General features: G+C 41.3%; 1 protein-coding gene and 1 long non-coding RNA gene across 7 annotated transcripts in view; both read right to left on the bottom strand.

Annotated features, from left to right (window-relative positions):
- LOC125332182 overlaps positions 1-17388 on the bottom strand; it is a 193227-nt gene extending 175839 nt beyond the window's left edge. For 3 of the 5 annotated variants that reach the window (XR_007206389.1, XR_007206388.1, XR_007206392.1), the window contains exons 1-2: positions 16875-17177; positions 14695-14836 (exon numbers count right to left, since the gene is read on the bottom strand). This is a non-coding gene — a long non-coding RNA (uncharacterized LOC125332182). Of the gene's footprint in view, positions 1-14694; positions 14837-15261; positions 15946-16874; positions 17178-17282 lie in introns of those variants that run through there. The other 2 variants (XR_007206390.1, XR_007206391.1) reach the window with 2 other exon arrangements.
- A 159-nt stretch (positions 17389-17547) lies between these two features.
- The window catches only part of SALL1 (spalt like transcription factor 1), a 16064-nt gene continuing 10136 nt past the window's right edge, over positions 17548-23475 (bottom strand). For both annotated transcript variants that reach the window (XM_048316295.1, XM_048316294.1), the window contains 2 exons: positions 21309-23475; positions 17548-20253 (listed from right to left, as the gene is read on the bottom strand). The exon at positions 21309-23475 is cut by the window's right edge and continues 1243 nt beyond it. In XM_048316295.1, the coding sequence (XP_048172252.1) occupies positions 19813-20253; positions 21309-23475 (2608 nt within the window). In that variant the 3' untranslated portion in view covers positions 17548-19812. The remainder of the gene's footprint in view (positions 20254-21308) is intronic.

Genomic DNA, 23475 nt, shown 5'->3' with positions numbered 1-23475 from the left:
CAAGCAGAAACAACAAAATACCACCTCCACCCCCAAAACCTACCACCACAATCCCCCCCTCAAAACAACCCCCCCAGAACAAATCAATCTGAAGATTGAGTGTAATACAAATGAAAATGAGGCCAAAAGAGCATTCAAGAAATAATTAGGAGGTAACAGCAATTTAAACTTTATCATTCAAAGTTTTCAATCAGCAGTTAGAAGAGAGACATAGAACATAGTACCAGACTTGTTCTACGATAAGTTGGCAACACATTGATGCACAGACACTGCTGACACCCAGGGCATATCTTTTACTCAGTTAAAATTAATTCTAAAGGATGAATCTTGGAGGAGTACACAACTCAGTCCTTTAGACAAAGTCGTTTAGACAACTGATACATTGTGTGTTTCATGTAGAGAAGGGGGCTGGGGTACTAAACATGGATCCAGGCAGTCATCTGAAGGTTTTTAACGTCAGAATTAGTATTTAAATTTACTTTTCCAATCCTAGAACACCCTTAGCGTAAAATAAGCATAGAATGCTATCACATACAGGAAGGAGCAACAAAATCTGGCCCTGTGGTGCTGTGCAACAACTCAGTAAATCTGGCCCTACTTAAATTTCAGTGGCCACCAACAGTGTGAAGTATTCCTCAGTGGGAGAAAACAAGGCAAATCCAGTCCAGAGTAACCCACCCATTTTAATTAAAACAAGAATGGAATTAAAGATTGCTCCAGGCAATAAGGGTAAAGTTGAATTAACATCAATATGGGAAATCTTCCATTTATCATCCTGGAACAATCGCATTTGAGCATGTTTATTATTTCTAAACACTTCTAAATTCAACAGTCTTAAATAAACACGAAGAACAGAAAGTTTCATGTTGGATGACTAAAATGGCCTGCTTCAGCTCAGTTGCACAACATGCTATTCATTGACTTTGGGGCAGAGAGACTTCACCCAGGAGCTCAGACTGCCTCAAACACCATCCAGTGGTTCGTGGAGTTATTACAGGACAGCCCCCGCTCCTTCTGCATTACTCTCCCTGTACAAGAAATGTAGCTACAAGTATTTCAGAAAACTGGACACACAGGAAGGCAACTCCACCTCAGCCAAAGGGGAAAACAGCTAAAATAGAAACCTAAGGATACTGGGATGTAAAAACAGATATGAGTAAAAACAAACCCCAGAAACTACAGCTGCCATTTTATAGCAGACTTGCAATAAATGACCTTCAACAACCTGAGCTAATGAATCAGTTTCTACAATGAGACAAAGTGGCTTCTGTGGCACAACTATGATCACTGCACTGACTGGAGCATGAAATTTGTATTTTAAAATTACATACCATGTAATTCACATGCTCTTTGCATTTTAGCCCTGTTATGTCCCTCAGAGAGCAACGTTCAGCACCACCCCATCTGCTTTTGCAAAAGCCCAGCTCTTCTCCATGAATCCCAACCAGGCTCACACATCCTACACACACTGAAAGACAAGATCAAGCAGCGCTAACTAAAAGGAAGGAAGGCAACATAGCCGCTCTGTTAAGAAACAGACAAGTTGTTGATTTCTTTCTAGACAACCAGTTTTTTGCATCATTTGGAGAAAAGATTCCTAGGAATTACAATGTCATTGACTGCCCTATTGTAATGTAGTCACACAAGAGACACTATTCTTTCCCTCCCTTCTCTGCCATCTCAAAGAGCCTTGTTTTGCGAGCACACTTTCGTAATACACTTTACAAACATACTACTTGACTACAGTGTTGTATTTTACAGAAAAGTGAAAAGGAAAACAAACTGGTTTGTAAGACAGCACCTTAAAACCTCCCTTTTTCTTGACTTCACCCTGATTTCCAAAACATTAATGTAATTATCTTTCCCATGTTTAACATTGCTTCTACCCATACACTCCAAAGCATAGAAAGACTTCACTTAGAAGGGCCCTCTGTAGATCAGGTGCAAGCAGCTGCTCCACTCAAGGGATACAAAGCATCCTATACAGATATGTATTTTGGCTCAGGTTCTCAGTTATGTCTGACTTCAGTGACAATGTCCTAGTTTGTATTTTACTGCACACTTGGTCCTTTGCACAAGTCACTATAATTCCCTTGGTAGGAAGTTGTGGCCATTACTTAAACACATGGAAAACTGAGGCAGAGAATTTGAATGTACCTCTGTTTATCCATCTGGTAATCACCATTAAGATCTCAAGCACTGAGGGGGGATGTTCTCATCAAAGTATACATCACTACACACCATTATTCCTAACTCATGTATTAGGCAGGCTACTAGTGGAGGAAATAAATTCACTTAATTTAATACCTAAGAAAAAAAATGAATCAGAAGATGTAATTTCAGAATTTGAGAGATGCATTTCCAAACACAAAACCCAGGTGTTTTTTAACTGTATTTGCATTTCACTATCTTGGACCTGGAATATTCTCACAGCTGCAAAATCATTAATCTAAATAATTATTAAAAGGAAGGGCAGCATATAATTTTAAGTCCCTAGAATTGTTGCTGAAGAAGAGTGACCAGTAATATAAGAACTTGAGAAACAAACAAGCTTTATAAAAAAAATTCATACCTATAAGGCTCTTATTTGCCAGGAGCTCACACATCCATCCCAGCTGCCAATGCACAGGAAGCATGCCAGTGACCTTAATGGGAATGCTTATCTTAACAAAATGACCTCGTACCCAGTGGAGGCTTAGAAACAGCCAACACAGCTTATGAGATCCAAGCAACCTGACAGAATAACCTCTCACTTAGGCAAGTAATGAAACGGGGTTATGTCAACACTATTGTCTTGAATTTAATGCACCATAATTCACACACTGGAAAGTCTTCATGGCATAAATCATATTTTTAAGGGTAGTTATTCTTTTGTGTACATATATGCACTCACAGAGAAAAAAGGGTGTGAATCCAAGAACTAAGAAGTGTTCTCCAGTGAACAGTTGTGTTGCTAACAGGGACCTGAGAGAGTTTCTCTGTGTAGGGCTGTGAGGAGAGACGTGCAGAGGAGGGGATCCTCACACCCACACCCTGATGGTTGGCACACCTCAGGGCAGGCACATGGCAAAGGGAATGTCTGGGTACCTCTGGCACAGTACCAGAGGTGTCCTCAGATCCCATCTGCTCCAGCCAGACTGGGCTCTGCCCAGCCACAAGGCCATGGCAGAGGAGAGGGTGCCAGAGCTGCCCAAAAGGTAACACCAGGATATATGTTTTGTTTCAAAGCCAGGTGACAGCATAACCTTTGCAAGAGGAGAGAGAAAAAGAAGCACAAGTGACTAATTCAATAGAGAGTTATAGACTTCACTTTTACATCAGCAGTACTTGACAGCAGATAACTTCTTCATTCCCCAAGCCTCAGAATGGGTAAGAGTAGTTGATAAGAACATATAGGTTATTCACATCTCAAATTGCAACAAAGTAATCAGTTATACCATCAACAACAATAAACTAGTCAGCTGTACTGAAGTTAAATATTCCATTGGAGCAAATACATACATCTAACAGCTGGTAAGTCATACTAGAGCAGCTTCAGGAAGAAATCATTGCATTGTTTGTTTACATTTGAGCTGATTTCTAAGCCTACAGCAATATGATTTTTTTTAATGGGAAGACAAGATTATACAAAGGTTACTTGGTTTCAAATTACCATTATCCTACATGAATATGGTGCTACAGTGTAGTTTCCTCTGCTGCTATAAGTTGTCTATGAGCATTTATGCAGTATTCCACTTTATTCACCCACTTCCATGCTTCTAAAATCTACTGGGTATGCTTTCAGGTTAGGAGTATGAAAATCCTAGTCAGTATGTTTGAAAACATGGGTGTAAATGAGTGACTCCACATTAGTGCTTTATCTAATTCAATAGGACTGTTTCGTGTGCTTCACAGGTTGGTAATATTTTCTTCACACAGACAGCAGTATAAACGCTTTGGTGTTTAGTTTGGTAGCCTAAACAATCCCTTCCTACTCTGAAAAATCTTGCAACAACTCATTAAAAAAGCTGAAATAAACATAAGATACTGGGAAATAACTGGTGGCTAATGACGTACAGACTTCACTGAATGCACTGGCTTTTGATAGTGCAAGAGCAGGCCATATGAAACATATATAAATAGTGCAATGGTGCCTGCATGAGATGAACCAACATTTGTCAAAGCTCTCAACAGTCCAAATGAGTACAGCTCATTGGTGGTACAGTATAAACACTTCTATATTCCAGGTTTCAGCCCAGCATTTATGTCCTAGTGACCTACACTGTGAAACAGCATAGCAAGGGCAAGGGATCCCATCAGGACTTCTGTATTCCACTGAGCTTCAGAAAGGAATCTGATTACTTTCATAGTTATATCAAGGAATCAGGTGTTGCAGCCACTGAGACATGACTATTCTCTTGCTTACATCTGATTTAAACCAGTACAAATAAGAGGGGAATCAGGGCCCTAGATTCTGTTATTTCTGTGACCAAGTCACTGCTGAATTTGGGCAAACTGCTTAACTAATCCTCACTAGCAAAGTCCCCTTCTTTGCTAAGGAGATAAAATTATATCCATCTACTTTAAAGGAACTACTGTTGTCCAATACTTGCATTTACGGAATATTTTGAGAGTCCTAAATAAATGGTGCTATTGAAATAAAAAGCAATATCATCCCCTTTTGTCTTGATTAGCAAGGCAATGTGTAGGGAACTCTCTTTCCATTAGGACAAATTGATGATAAAGTCAGCTTCTTCTCTGGCACAAACAAAATGCTCTTTCCCTGTACATAAGAGGAATTAGACAGCTGGAGATGGTTTCTTTTCTCTTAATTCTAAGCTTTCTTTTCTCAACATTTAACTTAAAAAGCTTTGACACTTTTCTCAAGTAAAGCCTTCTAGTGTTCATGTGGTTCTGACTGATGTTTTTTTACTGCTTCTCCTTTCTCTTTACAAGCTGTTTTTCCTGCATCATTCCATCAAACACTTGTGCTAAAGTAATACTCCACAAAGCCTCTCTGTCTGCACAGCCGGGGAGCCCTTGCGTGTGCCTTTGTTTTGGGCAGTGTCACGTGTAGGTGGCTTGGTGAAGGCTCCCAGTGTTTCAGGTACCTGGATCAACAAAGAGGCTTAATGACTTCTCGCTTTCTGAAACGGGGGACAATGCCAAAGCCCCCTGTTTCAACCTACAGCAACATTATCAGCAGCACAATCAATTACTAATAATAGCTACACAAAGCCAAACATTTCCTGGATGTTCTTAAGTGAGTCTTTAATCCCCTTTTTTCCTCTTTTACAGACACTTCATGTGTTCTGAATACTACACTGATACTCCGGGAAGTTCTCATCCTGAGTTACATCCAGTCTGGTAAAGCCAGCTGAAAATACTCTTTTGTACATGTTCAACTAGTGCAGTATTTTGGGCATGGTTATAGGTTAATCTGCTTTTTAACACAACAGCTTTGACAGCAGTATCTCCTGCTACAATTATAATAGTGTGAATGTGCTTTGGCCAGGATGGCTTTACCCTCCACAGGGACGCCTTTCTACTGGCAAAGTACTTCATTGATTACCTGCCTACGTACAGTTAAAGAAATGAAAATATGATCTACTGGTATCAGCAGCAGCTCAGCTATTTCTAATGATACATTCTGTTTTACTTTTACTGAACCAAATTATCTACTTTCTTTTTTTTTTTTTTTTCTTCCCACACAGGACTTCAATACATATTAAAAAAAGAGGAGACTTCTGCTTTTGCAGCTCATATGAAACATATTTAAACAGTACCTGCAAGACATTTGCAAACATTTGTCAAAGTTCTCAACACTCACAATGAGTACAGCTTATTAGTGCTACCTTTAGCAGTTGTTTTATTTTATTTCACAATGAAACCTATTACAAATCCTCTTCAGGGGAAAGAAAAAAAAAAAATCAAAGTAACTTGTTTTGTCTTCAGGAGGAGTTTTGCTCCCCTGCAAGAACAATCAGCACAATTAGATTCCTAATAAGACTGTGATATTATGTGGCATTGCTGTTGGACAGATTTTCTAGTGAGTCATACATGAGATTTTTATTAAGTAAGAAAATAGGCAAATATGAAAACATCCTTAGGTTTTAGATCACAAAGACAAGAAATACTTCCTTTAAGCAGGTGTGCCTTCCTGGGCAGCTGCTTAAGATTAGTAAATTACAAGCTCAGGATTTTATTCTTAAATATGGCTAAAGAATAAACTCTTTAGTCTGGCAAGTTGGAGTCAAACTGCCACAATGAGCACCTGTTGAGAAAGCCCATTATTTGAAGCTGGGGGTTCTGGGTGAAAAGATCACTGTGAATTAATTTTGATTGCTTCACAAAACTCTCCATAACAAATGGTCTCTGACAAGTGTATCAGGGGACTTCCATGTGAAGGGGAGAAAAAAAGATTTTGTTTCTAGGAAGGTAACATAATCTCTGCAGTGACATTAAAACACACCAGTGGCTGCACTGGCTCGAATCTCTCTTCTGAAACAGATTGTATTTGCTAAGGTTACCAGGTATTAGGTTTTGGGAAGGGAAAGAGGAACAAATGATTTAAAAATCTTATCTAAAAAGTTAGCTAAAAAGAATAAGGCCAGAGATCCATGAATCCTGAGCTGTTAAGGCAGTTATTTGCTTACAAGTTTAATCACAGACACATATCAGGGTGTTCTGGATTGCTATATGCATTGCCAAAAAGGAGGAGGAGGAGGAAAGAATAAATCAAAACAAAGGTTTTACAGTTGACTTAATAAATCAGCAGCTTTCTTGTATGTGTTAACTCCAATAGTAAGTTAAAGTAAGGATAATAAAAGTATCTGGCAAATGCTTCTCTTGCTTGGTACACAGACTATTGAACAAAACACTGTCTCTCTGATAAGAAGTTTCCATCCAAAATATGCAACAGCACTACCTGTCTGTCACCCCCTGATTAAATCTATGGCCAAGCTTACCATCTGTTTGTGCAAATGAAAAGTGTAATATTCCACCAACTACTCTGTATGACCACTTTACTTAAGGGTTTCCTGCAAGTGATTTTTAGTTCAGCCAGGACTTATTTTTAGAATAAAAAGAACCACCAGAAAGCACTATGCTTTTAGCTAATAATCATGATCCAGTCGATTTTATGCTTCATTTGTCAACTCTTAGCCATTAATTTTACATGAATTACAGCTTCTGATTCCTTCAAAACTGAGTGTAAAAACTATATCCATATGAAGATAATAAAATGCTCATAATGACTTCCTTTTTTATGTGTGTTCCGTTTTTAAGGCAACCTGAATTATATCATCTTCAGGATATTAATTGCACCTACACAAAAATTTGGATGTGTCTGTATTCATATGGGTACCAGAGGCTTGTGTCTATGGTTAGCAAAATCACTGCAGCCATAATAAAGTCAGATTGGGGCCACATAGTCTGATAGATAAAGTAAGAGAAGAATTCTGAATAAATCAGATCCTGCACTTAGTTAATTCATGGTATAGGTAGGAATCAGTCTGGTATCAGACTGCCAGCCATATAATCTTTCCAACTTTTGCAGTATCTCTGTCATACTACAGGGCACATGATGGCCACCTGAAGAAACAAATACTGATGCTCTATTTCTTTCTAAAACCCAGACTGATATATTGTCTTAATCCCAGAATAGAGATATTAGAAGAAGTCTTCAAGCAGTGGTGCACTGCTGTTGCAAATAAAACTGATAATCTGACCTGTTCAGAATTGAAAGTAAACTCTCCATTGAAAAAAATGTATGTCAGCTCCATTTACCTGCACCTGCCTTTGACAACAGCACGGTCCTGCAGCCCTCACGTTCAGATCCTGCCCCCCCAGAACTTTCCCAAAGATGGATGCACAAGGGAGGAACTGACTGCACAGACATTGCCTGGTATAAACTACTTCTATTTGAACAATTTGAGGGCTTCTTCCACCCAATTTTCTTTTTTATTCAACCTCAGCTATCCTACATAACTCTTAAAATTATCATATATATCTCTTCAACCAATAGATTTATTCTCTTGTTAATTCCATTATTCATCTAATCTAAGGCATGAAACAATGGGTAAAAGTGAAAAAAAAAATCCCATAGAAGCTGTTTTATCTTAAAAGGACAGAGGAAAAGATGAAATCTTTCTAATAATGCCCCTGTGATTCTATTATAGAACATTAAAAACATCACACACAGAGAAAAGTATGAGCAGTGGGAAATACGTAATATATCTCTTGCTTTCTTTCTTCATGTCACCAAAATAAACTACAACTTTCCCATTTTGAAAAGTTCTTCCTTAAATTAATAAAATCTGTCACTTTCCATAATGGTTGATTTGAAGAAAGTCCACAGGTGCAGTATTCTGTTGTTCACAGCTTGGGAAGTCAAGGCTTATAATAAAAAGCCCTCTGTGTTATGGTCCTCCTTCCCCATCAATTCACATCAAGTATTATTAGAATCATCTGCCACCTCAGTAGTGCTTCCTCTGTGCTCAAACTGCAGAAGCAACAATGACATTTTACTGCTCTGCAGGTGCTGCTGTGTGTGGTCATAGACACAGAAGTGTGGCCTGCTATTGTTCTCCAGCAGCACTTTGATCTCAAATACAAAAAGCCACAGAGCTGCCTGCCCTATTCATTCTTATGCTGGGCTGATACCAAGTGCAGAGAGAAAGAAGAGGTGACAAGAGCTGGGCAATCCATAATATTTATTTCAACAAATGCTTCAAATCTTTTTAAACATCATAAGAACATGGCTCATTAAACTACAACAGCCTTGAAATTGTGTTATAAAACCACAAAACAAAAATCAATACTTCTGCTGAAAAGGAGGTAATGAAATATATCGAGTTGGTTGAAAAGTGGTTTGTATGAATCATAATATTATTATGTGCACATCGCTTCTGCTCCCAATACTTAAAGTTAACAAACTAGGGAGTGTTTTCTATCCCATCACTTAAACAGGTGCTACAAGGTGGTATTTATCAGTTATTTTCCAGACTTGATCCTCCTGCCATAAATAATGCTGGGATACAGGAGGCTTAGTAAAAGATCAATCCAATGCATATTTACTACCTGAGCTTCAGCTGTTGTATTATTTCACAGTCTGATCAATACCGTGTTCCACAACAGAAGGGAAAAAGCCACAATATCACCTTGATGAGTCACTGTAGGTTTATTGCTGAGCCAGAAGGAGGTAACATTTCTGATTTTATAAAGGCTAAATTTGGTTAGCAGCATTTGACCGCTATTAAATAGTTTAACTCTCCATTTCAAGTCTTTTGCAGTGACTTGTCCAGATTTTCAGCAGTTACATAAACTCTTCTGGAATCAACACTCCCTCTGCTGAAACAAAATCCTGTGAAGTATTATTTAGAACTCTCTCATTTATTTTAAACTGGGGTTATTGGGCTGAATGTGAATTCAGGGAAATCTGGTACTTGAAAGTATTTTGACACTGACAAACAATAATGGCATCGATATTTTTCTCAAGAAAAATCAACTATAAATACATAGAAACAATGAAGAACAGAAGGAAGAAGAGACTGAATAGTAACTAAATGAGACTAGCCAAAGGCTCAGCAGCTACTAATAGCCACTGTACTCTCACCCTCCTCAGAAATAAACCCCCAAATCTGCCAAACTCTGTTTGTAATGTAATCAGAAGAGAGCAAAAGCTTCCCGTACTGAAATTAATTCATTCGAAATGACAGTGCTATATCCACACCGGTCTTTCAAGATGAAATAAAGAAGCAAACTATATATCAAAAATCAATTGATGGAGGGTGGAGGGAACTAAAAGCAGAGTGCTTAGATTAACTATTTCCACCACAAGAGAAAATGCATAATATTAACTAGAGTCCAACCTGGGCTCTGGGAAGAGAGGAATAAAACAGAGCATAACCTGAAACTTCTGTACATCTGATTTGCTGAAGAGAAACAAGGTCCTTGATTTGGAAAAACTCATCCAAAACACTTTCATAGTTGCCACTGCTGTAGCCAAAACCTTTTTTGCACATCGCTTCTTATACTGTGAATATTAACAGGGCAGATTGAGCCATTTTACTGCACCTCAGTCATTTCAAAGTCTCCTGTACCAGAAATCTGTCCTAATAAATGCATCTCCAACCCATCATTTTAGACAGTTATGGTGGCTCTGGGAGGACTCGAGATGTCCACTCACCATGAGAGAACAAAAGCTTAGTTTTATACTCCAGCAGAAAAATCTCACTTTCTGCAGCCTGCAAGCTTCTAATCTCAGCTGGGGAATGGTTCTGCAGAAGCTGAGGAAACGCCATCCTGTAAATGAACATCTCAACTTCCCTTTGGTGTGCAAAATGAACTGGCTTCTCCAATTCCAGCAGGGAGCCTTTCCAAATTATGCTTTGATTTTACTACTTAACAGGAGGAAGAGAAAAGGTGCTACAGCTGGTAGCTACTGATATTTAATCTTACATTTATTTTTACTTTATTGTTTTCTATAAATAGTCTTGTCTTTCACCAGCTCTACCGCTGTTAGAACCTTTTCCAGTAACTGTCAACATTACATAGAGCCTTAACCCCTAAGAGAGAAAGAAAGAAATGAGGGGGTGGAAGACAAGAGACAACTACTAATCCTGAAGAGAGACATATCACTTCATCACAGGACTCCCTGCTACTTCAGAGCCTTCTACAGTAACCAGCTGTACAATAATTTCATTTGCTTAAGGTCTAATCTCCCCAGAATGTTATTTGGAAATGCAGCAGGCTGGATTTGACCCTCTACAAAGAGCTAAGAGTGTACTGCATACATCCCCCCACAGCCACATCCCATGTCAGCTACGGGCACCTGACAACATCCTGGCTCCATCAGCACATTGCCCCCGCCACTTGTTTACATAAAAACTAACCACACAACAGACTAATTTATTTCCTTTGATAGCACTAAAAAAAATCATTACTTTTTGTGGGGAAACTGTTGTCCAGAAGGGCAGGAGGCAGTAAGATGATCTCAGTGTGTTTGTCTAGGATGTCAGCTGGTAACTGTCCACTGTCATGGGACTTGGGCCATGATTTTAAGTTACTTTGTGTCAACACATTTTAACAGCTTGATTATTAGACAGGGTAGAACTCTCTAAAAAACATGACTCTTTGGAATGGTTTAAATTGAGCATTGTATAAATTAGAATAGCAAAATAAACCATTGAACAAGCTTCAAACTTAGGCCAAATTGCAAAAGAGGTGAGGGGCCAGGGAGTTGGAAATTGCTGGCCATATTTTTCTTGTTGTTAATATTTTCAATATCTAATTTTCAACTAAAAAGTAAGTCATTCAAGATGAGCAGTAGAGCATCAGAAAATATTAAAGACTGGCACCAAAACCAGCAGCAGCAGAGGACTCCAATTCGCACAGTTTATTTCAGTGCACTCTCCACTACACCACTCTGGCCAGGAACCCTTTCACATCACCCTGCCTCACACACTACCCTCAAACAAACCAGAAGGTCACTAAGGCAACAAGTCTGGCCCTAAACTGTGACACTGTATATTATCCAGCATTTTTCTTTTGATTAAAAATGACCTTTACAATTCTGCTTACTCTTTCTTACCATTTTCTTCATATATGAGAAATATATAAAGAGAACTGATTACCTGAATCTGTTATCTGTGATAAATATCACAGAACTAGAAATCAGCTCTGGGTACCTGTTTGCAAGACAGCAGTGCAATCACTATTTCCTTGTACTGTTCCCAAGAAAGGGACATCTTGTCTACATGGAAAATTTTAAAAGATCGTGGCTACATCCAGAAGTTCAGCAAAAATACAGTATCTCTTGAGACCTTTTGCAAAATCTAATGTTTTGATCATACAAATACAGTGAAAATGTAAGCATATATAATACAGGATTAACTTCTGAACTTCATCTATTAAGTGGCAAATAACGTACTGAGGTACCAGCAGAGAACTTCCAGATGTTCCAGTAGATGATGAAATGCAAAATAGCTGTGTGTTGGCTATTTTATAACCATTTATGTTCCCAGAGAGTAGCCATGTATGATATACACACATTGTAAAAGACCAGTGAGAACAGTTTCCTATCTAAATACCCAAAATAAGCAAAAATTAAACATAAGGAACTGCTGTTAGAGTCATTTTACAAAACACATCAGGAGATTGGAGCAACTGGCTGAGGTCACACATGCTCAGAACCAGAGATGAACCTTCCACTTCCTAAATTATCCCCTTGCATTTTAACCACAAGCAAACTATCCAGATAAGCCTCTGAGGTTCCAAATCACTCATAATTAAAATGTTAATTTTAATTAAAATTAAAATTCCATTCAGCAGCGCTAACAAAAAAGGAATGTCAGTACATCAAGCTAGTGCATCCTGAGAGAATGAAAACAACAAAACCATAGGTTCAAACAGCACTGATGCAGGAATTAAATTCAAGTATTGTTGTTAACTTTTCATTTTCACTAATGGCTTTTAAGAAAGCCAGACATTTTTCCTCAGTCCATTTTACCTTTTCTCTCCATTTGACAAATATTGATTTTCATTTCCTCCAAGTTTAAGTGCATTGAATGCCACTGTGACTAGTTTGTTTGCTTTTTTGTTTGTGTCCCAGCTTTATTGAGGATGCCAGCATGAATGCCTACAGCTTTCAAAAGAAAGAATTGGTTTAATAACTTCTTAAGATCCAGGAGAGAACACAGGGGCCCAGTCTACTTTTTGTATAGGTCATGCAAGAAAAGTGACTCTGGGTGCCCATCTGATGTCAGTAAGGAGACTGCTGAAGTAAGAGCCTTGGTGTTTTAAGCTGTTACTGCTGTGCTCTGTCACAACAGGACAAATTATGGAGTGTTTTCCCCCCACTTCAGTGCAAATTTAGACATACTTCAGTGGCATTTAAGCTAAGCCTATTTTGTAGGCAGTTGTCCCTTTAGGAGTCTTGGTTTGGAAGGTAACACCTCATGAAATTATAGCTCAAATGAGCTGTAGCTTTATGAATTCTTTTCTGCCTGACTCACAGATACATAAGCTCAACCTCCTTTTGTAAAATGATCTCCTTAAGCTCTGCAAACCTGCCCAGTACATTTTGGACTCTTTCCTATCTTAAATAAGGAACCAAATAAGAACTCACTCAGTCTTTGCAGTGATATGAATGGAGAGTGCTTATGAGACCTATTCTGCCCATTCAAATATGGAAGGGGGATAAATCTCAGTGGACAGGCATAAACATCTGGTCTGAAAGGGAAAGAAATAACACCTTAAACAGCACTACAGAAATTGTCTGTGCAGCACTCAGGCATTCTTCAAAGCTAGAAGCCAAAATAAGTTCAGCTGACTTAAGCAGGGGGTTAAGTTGATTTATGTGTATCAGCACCAGAGGTCTGTGCTGGTGTTAAGGGTTCCCCACAGCTGAGCTAGCTGGCGATTTAACCATCACAGACAGCCCTGTTCTCAGCACCAGTTCTGACACAGGTTGCTGAGAGGACTCAGTATTCAGCCTAGACAAGTAAATAGACACATAAACCTCTGAAGTCTGTTCTGTCTCTCTCAACATAATTTGCTATTCTATGGATCCTCTAATCAGCAGAAAGGTAGGGGTTCACATGGATGCACGTTTAGTACTGAACACGATTATCCACTTCGTTATTGTACATATGAAACAAACGTTAGTGTCATTATGTATTAACTGACATTTTAAAATCCTGATGAAAGTAAAGCAATTTAGAATTACTCACTGCTAAAACAGGCAGTGCTTTGAAAAAATTCTTAACATCATTCATCCAATTGGTCTTACTGCCTCCACTTTGGAATTATTTTTAATAAAAAGGATGAAGAAAAAGAAAGTAGTGATGACTGGGGTTAAATCCATTATAGTGTGCCAGACCACTCCATTTTTTTTGCTTTCCATATTCAATTCTAAATAGTTCTCATGTTGCACCACCTGATGCCAGGTGCTTCAGGGCTTCTGCTACACCCACCTGACATTGTGATGCTGCATTTTTAAGACCTTTAAATAATGAAAATAGACCTTTGCACTTCAGCATTGTGCTGGTCAGGAGAGCTGTCTGTACAGATGATGTGAATGCCTGCTAACGTGGAGAGACTTCTTACTTTTGAGATGAAATGACACCAGAAGTTTCAGGGCTGATCTTTCCAGAGAGAACCTTCCTTATTAGCACAGGTGACCAAGTATAACATGGGCATGGACACGTTTTTGGTGCCCATCTAACCTGTCCTTAAAGTTCTTTCCAAAAGTGATAGTAACTTCTGAAAATTAAGAGCTAGCAGTTGGGGTTCACTAATTAACTGCTATAAAAAGAATGATGGCATCACTTTCTTACTTTGCAGCTCTCCAGTGGGTGTTCTCACAAGTGCACTGTGTGTTCTGAGTCTTACAAGATGTTGGCCTCACTTGCCACACAGAGCATTGCAGAGAATGACTTCAACCCTCATGGGCATGTTCCTCATCAGCTCCTGCAGTGCTATGCAGACTTGAGCACTAAAGAAAATTCCTCTTTCCTAATCTCCTGTTTTCACTCTACTGCTACCCATGTCATTGAGAAACTTTGCCTCTTAAGAAATTTAGCTTGTAGATAAAAAAAAAAAGTCTAAATTAAGACAGAAAAAACGTAAACCAAACTTGTGGTAGGAAAAAACAATAATATAATTGGAGCCAGAAACATCATTTTAATCACTATCATTCCTACACTTCATTACCTGTAAAATATTTCAGCCACCGTATGTGGTTCAGGGCATCCTGGTATCCCATGTCCCTGGAACAAGATCTTCCCAGGAAGGAATCACCATGCACTCACCATCTTCCAGGCATCAGGGTAACCTTTCCAATATTAAGTGCAACCTGGATGTAAAACCCAGAAATATCAAATCAGAAAATCATAAACACAGCTGTCAGTAACTGTTCTCAGCTGAAGTTCCATACTTTCCAACTATTTATGGTCCTTCCTACTAAGATTAGTATTTTCAGGCCTCTACTCCTGAATGTTTTGTCTAGAGATACGTATTTATATAACAGACTGTGTTGTAGGTGAAATCTTTAAGTCATTATATTTTGACTCGGCAGTTAGCAGACATAGTGCTTCCAGCTTGTATAAATAACTGTACCTACTTATTTGAAAAACATTAATTTTAACTTCTGTCAAGTTCACAAGAGAGGGAAACCAAATTTAAAAATGTTATTTTGATTGGGAAAACAAACAAACAAACACACACCTACCAAACAGGAACAAACCTGGAGAACTACTGATCACTGACAGGGAAACAAACCTGCAGAGCTATGGGACACTGGCAAGGAGACAGCAAAAAAGAACTGTCATGCTACAAAGTCACACTTTCTCCTGCCAATTAAACCTGGCCTCCTGCAAAGACACAACCAGGTAGCTTGTGACTTCAGAACTCTCAAAAGCAGGAAGCATGCCCCAAAGAAAAGGTCAAAACAAGCAGCAACCCTTGCATTTTTCTGGTCAGCAAACATTCTTCACAAAGCAGGAACAAACAGAGGTATTTGTTGCCCGCTGCAACTGGGAGGGATTGCAACCTGTGCCTAAGTCCCAAACCACAGCCCAGGCTATGAAGAAACACCGAAATTCAACAGGCTTTTCCCGGAGAAAAGGGTTTAGGATTTGGTCGTCATCCCCACACGAAATAAGCCGGGAAATTTGTTGCTTCCTCTCTCTTCTCACGCCTGCCTGGCCAATACGGAAACTTCCTTCCTGCCCATCCCATGTGCTGCCCCGATTCTCTCTCTCCACTCCGCCGGTATCGTGGGTCCTTTTGACGAGCCCTTCACTCCGTCAGCCCCGCTACATCTCCCCGGTGTGCCCCGTGAAGGTGAAGCGAGCACCCGCCGGGCTGCTCCGCGGCCGGGCACCGCGTCCTCGCTTCCTCGGCCCGCTCCGGCATTCGGGGAAACCCCAAATTCCCCGGGCCGGCTGCTGGCAGCGGTGCCCGGCGGGAGGGGCAGCTCCGCGGTGTCCCGACCAGCACGGTCCTGCGGCTCCGCTGCGGGCTCTTCCCAAGCAGGGAAGTTTCGCACGCCACTAGTCCCATTTTAAAATAAATCACGTCTGTTTCTGGGTGAAGAAAATTACTCGGGATGATTAAATGATTGCGCTGAACGATCGCTAGCGCTTAAGAGAAAGAAGAGAATACCAACCCACCCCACTGTGCTTTATTTTAATGGATGATAAAATTGCGATAGGCGAGATGAGTGGGGGGGGGGGGGGGGGGGAAGGGTGAGGGGGGAAAGAAAACTTTGTTGCTAATGAGAAAAATGAGGCCGCGATAACAAAACCGTAAAGAAAAAAAACCTCTATTCTTCAATAAGGATTAATTCAGTGCCTGTGAATAGGAAACGCTGCGCTGGGTAATTGCAGCGAGGTAGCGCGGCTCCCAGCTGCGAGGCGACGCGGGCACCTTTGTGCGCTTGCCAGGACAGCTCCGGGGAGAGGTAACTTCCCCCGGTCCCCACGGTCTGGTGTCGAGTAACGGGAAATTTAACATTCCGCGTTTCCAGAGCAAATTATTCCCGCTCCCCCCCCGCCCCCCCACTTCCCCTCGCAGGAGACCAGCCGGGCGCTCCGCCTGACGGGGCGGGGAGCGCCGAGCCGCCTCTGGGCCCGCACCCTACGGGCACAGGGACGATGTCCCCGGCCTCTGCTGCGGGCCGGCCCCAGCCCGGGCTGGCAGGAGAAGGGGCACGGAAGGCTCCTGCGCAGAGCGGGGAGAATGGCCCGGCACCCTCCGCGCAGCGGGCGGCACAGCCCGGGCACACATCCCACAGCCCGGGCACACATCCCACAGCCCGGGCACACATCCCACAGCCCGGCGCAGAGGGACGGATGCACGGGGCGCGGGCCGCTCCTCCCGCCAGCACCCACCTCCGCCGACGGCAGCGAGGGAAGCGCAGAGCGAAGCAGCAGCACGGCGGGGCAGCGCCCCGGCTCACCGGGGACACCCCCGCCCTGCCGGGCTCATGGGCCGGAAGGGTGTCCCGGGGAGCCTCGCCCGCCGCAGCCGCCGGCACCGCAGGGAAACGCTTCGGAAAGGATGGGGGAGAAAAGGGTCTGTCGCCCCGGCGGGGGGCGGCTGGGCTGGGGCAGCGCATCCCCTCGGGCAGCGGCCCCTCCTTGGTGACGGCGGCTCCTCAGCCGAGCCCAGGGCTCCGCTCAGGGAGCGGGCCGGGGGAAAGGCCCCGAGGTACGAGAAAGGAAATCGCTCTTTTTTTTGTTCTGGTTTTTTTTTTTTTTTTTTTTTGTCCCCTGAATAATGCCAAGCGCGTACGTTACCCAGCGGCAGGAGCGTCCGGGTGCCCGGGAAGGTTCGCGAGTGCGGGGCCCGCCTGCCCCGGGCGCGGCTTCCCTCGGAACTTAAAGACTCCACTTCCCCGTGGGAAGAGGCTCCGAAGGCTGAAGTTAAAGGCACTAATGAAACTCAAGCCGCGGAGAGGAAACCCTCCCGTAGCGCTGGGGGCTGCTAACCCTTCCCTGGCAACTTTTCTGTTGCACAAATCTCAACTCAGTTTAAAAGGAGAATTAGTTAGTATTTCATTGATAAAATCATCAAAATCCTTTTAATTTACCTTTTTCTGAGACCGAAAGGTGACTTAAAATTCTTAAATATTCACATTGACAAGCCAGCGGGCTCTAGCGTACAACTTACACGTTAACAAAAACGCATATCATGTACCAGGTGAATCATCACATTCGAACAGGAAAAGTCCTAAAGACGTGAAGTCCAAGAGGTATCCAGACTACAGCGTTAATACGCAGGATTCATAATCATAGGAAGGGGAAAAGTCCTCAAGAAAAGTATTTCTCACCCCAGCTCTTCAGTTGTAAATCCTCTCCAACACCAAATTTGTGACTCAAGCTACAGAAAGAGCTAAGTGATTGTTTCTTGTTTAAAAAGGTGGGCAACTCCCCCCACAGTGATCCTGAAAAAAAATCCCATAACACAAAACACCTGAATCTTGGAATTGCGGGGGAGGGGGGGGGGGGGGGATAGGAAAAAAAAAAATCACATGGACACAAAATTGGCTATGCCTGTTGGTGTTTTTGAAGGCATAATTTGAAGGCAGCCAATCTGATTTATTTTTCATAAAAAGTAATGTAAAGAGATGAAACTCTACTGGGTGAAAATATTGGGCTGAATTATGTTTGACAAACTCCCATTGAGGTTAATGAGCATTGCAGGTGTTTAAGGGAAGCCAAATCATGTGCAAGGCCAAAGCAATTAGGTTTTGTTTGGTTTGGTTTTTTTTACAATCAAGTTATAAACCCCACATAGTATATGGAGGCTAGCAAGTGGACATCTTAACACAGGTATAGCAGCATAAGCATGCCACAAACATACAATCTCATAAAATAAAATTAATATCAAATATAAAGCATTTGAACCGAATCAAGCCTTAAACATAATAAATTATTTCCTTCAAAGGAAACTTACCTAGGCTCAATAAGGTCTTTGCTAGCAGCATTTTTTTTAATAAACAAATTAAAAATGCCAAAATATCTACAATTTTATGAGAAGGAGGAGTTGAATAGTTAAGGAGATATTTCCCACTATTAGGGGGTATGAAAAATATACTAGCAATTAATATGCAATACATATATGTATACCCATACTTACAGATATAAACACGCACATACAACCTGGACAGTTCATGTTAACCAAGGGATAGGCTAAATAATACAAAGTGATTACTAAATACAGGTACACCTTAAAAACACAGAGACAGCGAATTTTTTATCTGTTGCAAAAATGTATTTGATTACTCGAGTAAAATTACAGTATCTCTGCTGTTAGTAAGTATTAAATGTTAAAGAAACTGGACCTCTTTTCCTTTCAACTTTCCGAGAAAGTGCATGTAACAGTCCAAGGTTCCCCCTGTCCCCCCAATGCCTAATACAAAATAAACAAACACTATACTTGTTCCCTTGGTCAAGGAGTAGGGCTTGGTCTTGTAAGGAACGTATGTACATTTTAATGAAAGTGATGTCTTATTGTATATACAGGAGCATCTACAGTTGTCCACGGAAGTTGTTCAAGATGCCATACTTAGCAGCATTGTGAAAGTCCAGCACATTTTCTATAATGAATATACCTACAAGGCAAAATGTTACGTCTCAGTTTCAACTACCAAAACAACACTTCAGTATCTTCTCTAATAATCCGCGTGCTTATTACTGTACAGAAGTGTATTAACATTTAAGACGACTCAAGTAAAAAGCACAATACAAATAACAGTTCAAAACAGAAAATGTTAAACCTACAAAAATTAAAGCAGTTTTAATTTTATAATAAAAATCAAAAACTGAGCTGTGTAAAGGACCCACACTGTTCAGTCTATATTCTCTCAGTCCTTTTCTTAATTCTGTTTGGAAAAATTAAACAATGTGTTTGCTGATAAAGTTTCCAGCAGGATCAAAGTGTACATTTATATACAGATTTTTATTAGAGATCTAATGCATCACTGAGGCATCGCATCAATACCAGAGTTCATGTTAAACTGGATATAGAAAATAAGTTAATGCCAGAATAAGATCACCTAGCAGAACAGACTTGCAACTGCCATAAATGTTACAGCAAGTTTACAGCACTCTAGTCGATTAGTATTTAGTTCAAAATACAGGAGACCAAAGTTAATGCTTGCATTTGTTTGCAAAGCAAGGTTATATCACTAATAAATAAGCTCTCTTAGAACTCTAGAAGTAGAACATGGTACAAAACAAAGTCTTTGTAATTTTGTAGCCTGCAGCTTGAAAAAACAACCCTAGGTTGCACTATTTGCAGGAATGTTATTGATGGAGTTTTCTTCTAATTTGTTACAATTTCTTTGTTGTCTTCCACGAAACGCGTAAAACGGAAGTTAGTCCCGTTTTCATTGCTTGCCATTTTCTCCAGACCAGCTAGAGGTGCGTTGGGTTCTGAATTCTGGAGCTTCTCCAGGCTTCCTGTCAAGCCACTGATGGGAGAGCTGCCACCGTTGCCCAGGCCCCCCGGTGCTGGAGGGATGCCCCCATTCTGGATGACGGAGATCTCGTTGGTCTTCATGGCTAAGCCGTTGGAGAGTGCAGCTGCATACTGGTTCCAGAAGCTGGACGGGTCTCCATTCCCTGACCGCGCAGCCAAATCCTTCTGAAACATTTCTGGGAACTTTACAGGATTGCCTCCTAGAAATGTCATGGGGCCATCTACAGAAAGTCGTCTGCCTCGTCTTGCAGGAGTACTGTTCCACATGTGAGTGCCCATGTGAACCTGGAAAGAAAGAAAGGAAGAAACAAACAAATGAAAAATAGAGGTTGACAGGGATTTCAAACTTATTTTGATCACAGAGAAGGCAGGAATCCATGAACGTGTCCAGTCTTGTTACATAATGAATGGCATTAAAGATAGAGGATACAGGGCTCCATTTCCCATCTCGAATAATAAACTACTTCTAGGTTAGCCCACCACCATTACCCAGAATAACCTGTTCTCCTGCTGAACAATGCATTGCTTCTTACACTTTTTTTTATCACATGTATTTAGTTTATAATGACTTTGCATTATTCTGTCAATGGCAGATAGCTGCTTTCAGGGATAGAATTGCTATGTCCACTTTCATTGCAATAGTAAGTATTGTATTTGACACCCTTTACCCTATAAATGTCCTTTTCAGACAGGCAGAAAGTATCCTTTACTGATTGCTCATCGGAGAGCCTCGTGTATATACAGAATGGCCTGAAAGTAATTATTCATCTCACATTACTGGCAGCAACCTCTAGAGAAATACTCTGTCAACAGAAAAATGTACACACTAAAGTGCTCAACTGGTGTTCTAAAACTTAAGTATATTTGCTTTTTCAAACACATATCAGTAGGAAATGTTAGTTATATAATCAATTAAAGTAATGCCCATTATTTCCAGAATTATGTTAATAGTTTTTTTAAACACTCATCTTACATGATAGTTATGAAAAACAGCACATTAAAGAGCCTTTCACTTCTTGAAGAGGTGTGTGAGTTACAAAACACATTTCTCTGTTAATTAATACTCCTTACCATCATTAGGCTGTTCCGTTTCACACTCTACATAGACAGTCTTTGCTGGCAGATGAATTCTAATTAAGTCAAAACAGCACATGCCTCAGACCTGCTGCCAGCACGAGCACTCAACAAGAGGCCATCTAGGTCTACCAGAGCTGACTAAACACACAGTCACACCACAAACACCCAAAGGTACCACTGCTTGCAACATTAATACGTGTCAAAAATCAAAAACCCCCAGCAAGGAGAAAATGAAACCTAAGAACAGCAAGAGGAAAAAGTACCTTCAGATTGCCTTTTGTTGTGAATGCTCTTCCACATATAGTGCAGGCAAAAGGTTTCTCACCAGTGTGTGTCCTTTCATGGATCTGCAGAGCACTGGAAGAAGAAAATGTTTTCCCACACGTGTTGCAGTAGTGCTGTTTTGGAGTTCTTCTGGGGAGAGCAGGGAGCAGCACAGGAGACGTGGCAGAGGACAGTGGCCCCGAAGCTACTAGACTGGAGGGTGCTTCCTTGCTGTCCTGAGGAGAGCCGTGCACAAACCCGTTAACCTCAGTCTTTATGAGCGATGACAGTGTATTAGCAGGCATAACCGAAGAGTTCTGATTGGGGCCGATACTGGAGTTGGGCTCAAAAAGCTGTGATGGTAGATCTCGCATTTGATGTGTCAACATATGCTGCTTCAAATTACCCTTTGTGGAAAAGCCACGATTGCAAACTGTGCAAATAAATGGTCTCTCTTTGGTATGACTTCTGTAATGAATGTCCAAGGCACTCTGACAAGCAAATGTTTTGCCACAAATGTCACATGCGGTGTTTTTAAATTTACCTCTATCTCTGAAAGGAAAGAGCATACTCAGGGACTCTTCTTTAATCATTTTATCAGTGTTACTAGATGTCAAGTCCAAAGCACCACTGTTAGCAGGGGTTGGAGACAAACCATTGGCAAACTCACTTGGTAAAGCTCTTAATGGTTTCTCTTCAATACTTGGTGACTTGTGGTAATCATTAGTGCTGTTGGATGGGGACAAGGCCTGCATGGAAGAGGTAGACTCTGAGACAGCAGGGCTTCCAGCACTTTGGCTTTCCATATCACCACCGACAGATGACGAATCGTTAGTCAAAACATCCCCTTCCACTGACCCATTTTCAACTGACTTTAGGCTTGCCTGAAGTTGTTCAGCAAGGCCAGCATTGATCATCTTCATCTGATTTTCCAAAGCAGCAATACTTGACATTTCCAGGGGCAGAGGGGAAGAAGACAAGCTGTCTTGGGATGCATCCACAGATTTAGGTGTATCTGGCACGCTGCTGTCAGGACAGTCTTCCATATTCTCGTCTGAGAAGTTGTCTATATCATCAAAATTCTTATCATCAAAAGATCCCGTATCTGATTCCATTGACTCAGGATAGTTTTCTGTCACCGGGGTGTTGGGGATCTGCCCTCCCATGTGCATTCGGATATGCTGCTGTAGCACAACGGCATTGGTGAATTTTTTCTGGCAGATCGGGCAAGAGTGTTGCACTCTCAGCGGGGGCATGGCACGGTGGACACTGTAGTGAGTCTTTAAGTTGCCCTTAGTAGTGAAAGCACGACCACAGATTTTACATTTGAATGGCCTTTCTCCAGTATGGGTGCGATAATGCATTTTCAGTGCACTCTGGCAGCTGAGAACTCGGTGGCAAATGATGCACTCGTTAGGATCAGTTGCCTTTTTGTCAATGTTTTCTACAAGTTGCTGCAATTTTGATGTTTCAGATGCTGGCGTTGAATCCAACAGTCCTCCAAATGGAAACTTTGCCTTAAATTGCTCTGACATAAGAGGCATCAGCGGATTTGTAAAAGTGGCGACACTGCTGGAGCCCGAGTCTGCTGCCGGGGAGCTCACAGAGCTGCTCATGTTAGTGATGGTGCTTGTGTTTTGAGGGTTTTCTTCTGTTTTGCCATTCGAGGTAGGCAACACACCAGCCTCTACCTCATCAGAAAGTCCATTCGAAATTTTTGATGTGGGATCAGCTGTTCCCGAGTCACTCTTGACAGAGCAGGGAGGGCTAGCAGAAGGATGGCTAATGGGAATCGGCTGAGGCTCCTCAGTTTTGATGAATGGGGCCAAGCTTGGAATCGTTGGTGGGAGTGGCAGGCCAACAGAAGTTGTCAAAGTGGAGAGGACTGGCTTGCTGTCCAGCCAGCTCGTGACAGGTTTCTCTGGTGGTATAGACATCCCATAAGGAATACCCGTGCTTGTAGGAATATTGTCCAAATGCTCTGGCACTGGGTACGGATTCATTTGAATATGAGGGTATTTTTCTTTGTGACGCTGAAAGTGGACTTTTAAGTTTCCCTTTGTGGAGAACCTGTTTCCACATATGTTGCATTTAAATGGCCTCTCGCCAGTGTGAGAACGCAAATGAATCTGCAAGGCACTGTCACTCCCAAACACTTTAGCACAG

This window comes from Corvus hawaiiensis, chromosome 12 (genome assembly GCF_020740725.1).
Source record: "Corvus hawaiiensis isolate bCorHaw1 chromosome 12, bCorHaw1.pri.cur, whole genome shotgun sequence".
Lineage (NCBI taxonomy): Eukaryota > Metazoa > Chordata > Aves > Passeriformes > Corvidae > Corvus > Corvus hawaiiensis.
Note: the sequence above shows the minus strand (reverse complement) of the source record. Positions and strands in the feature narration are given on the sequence as shown.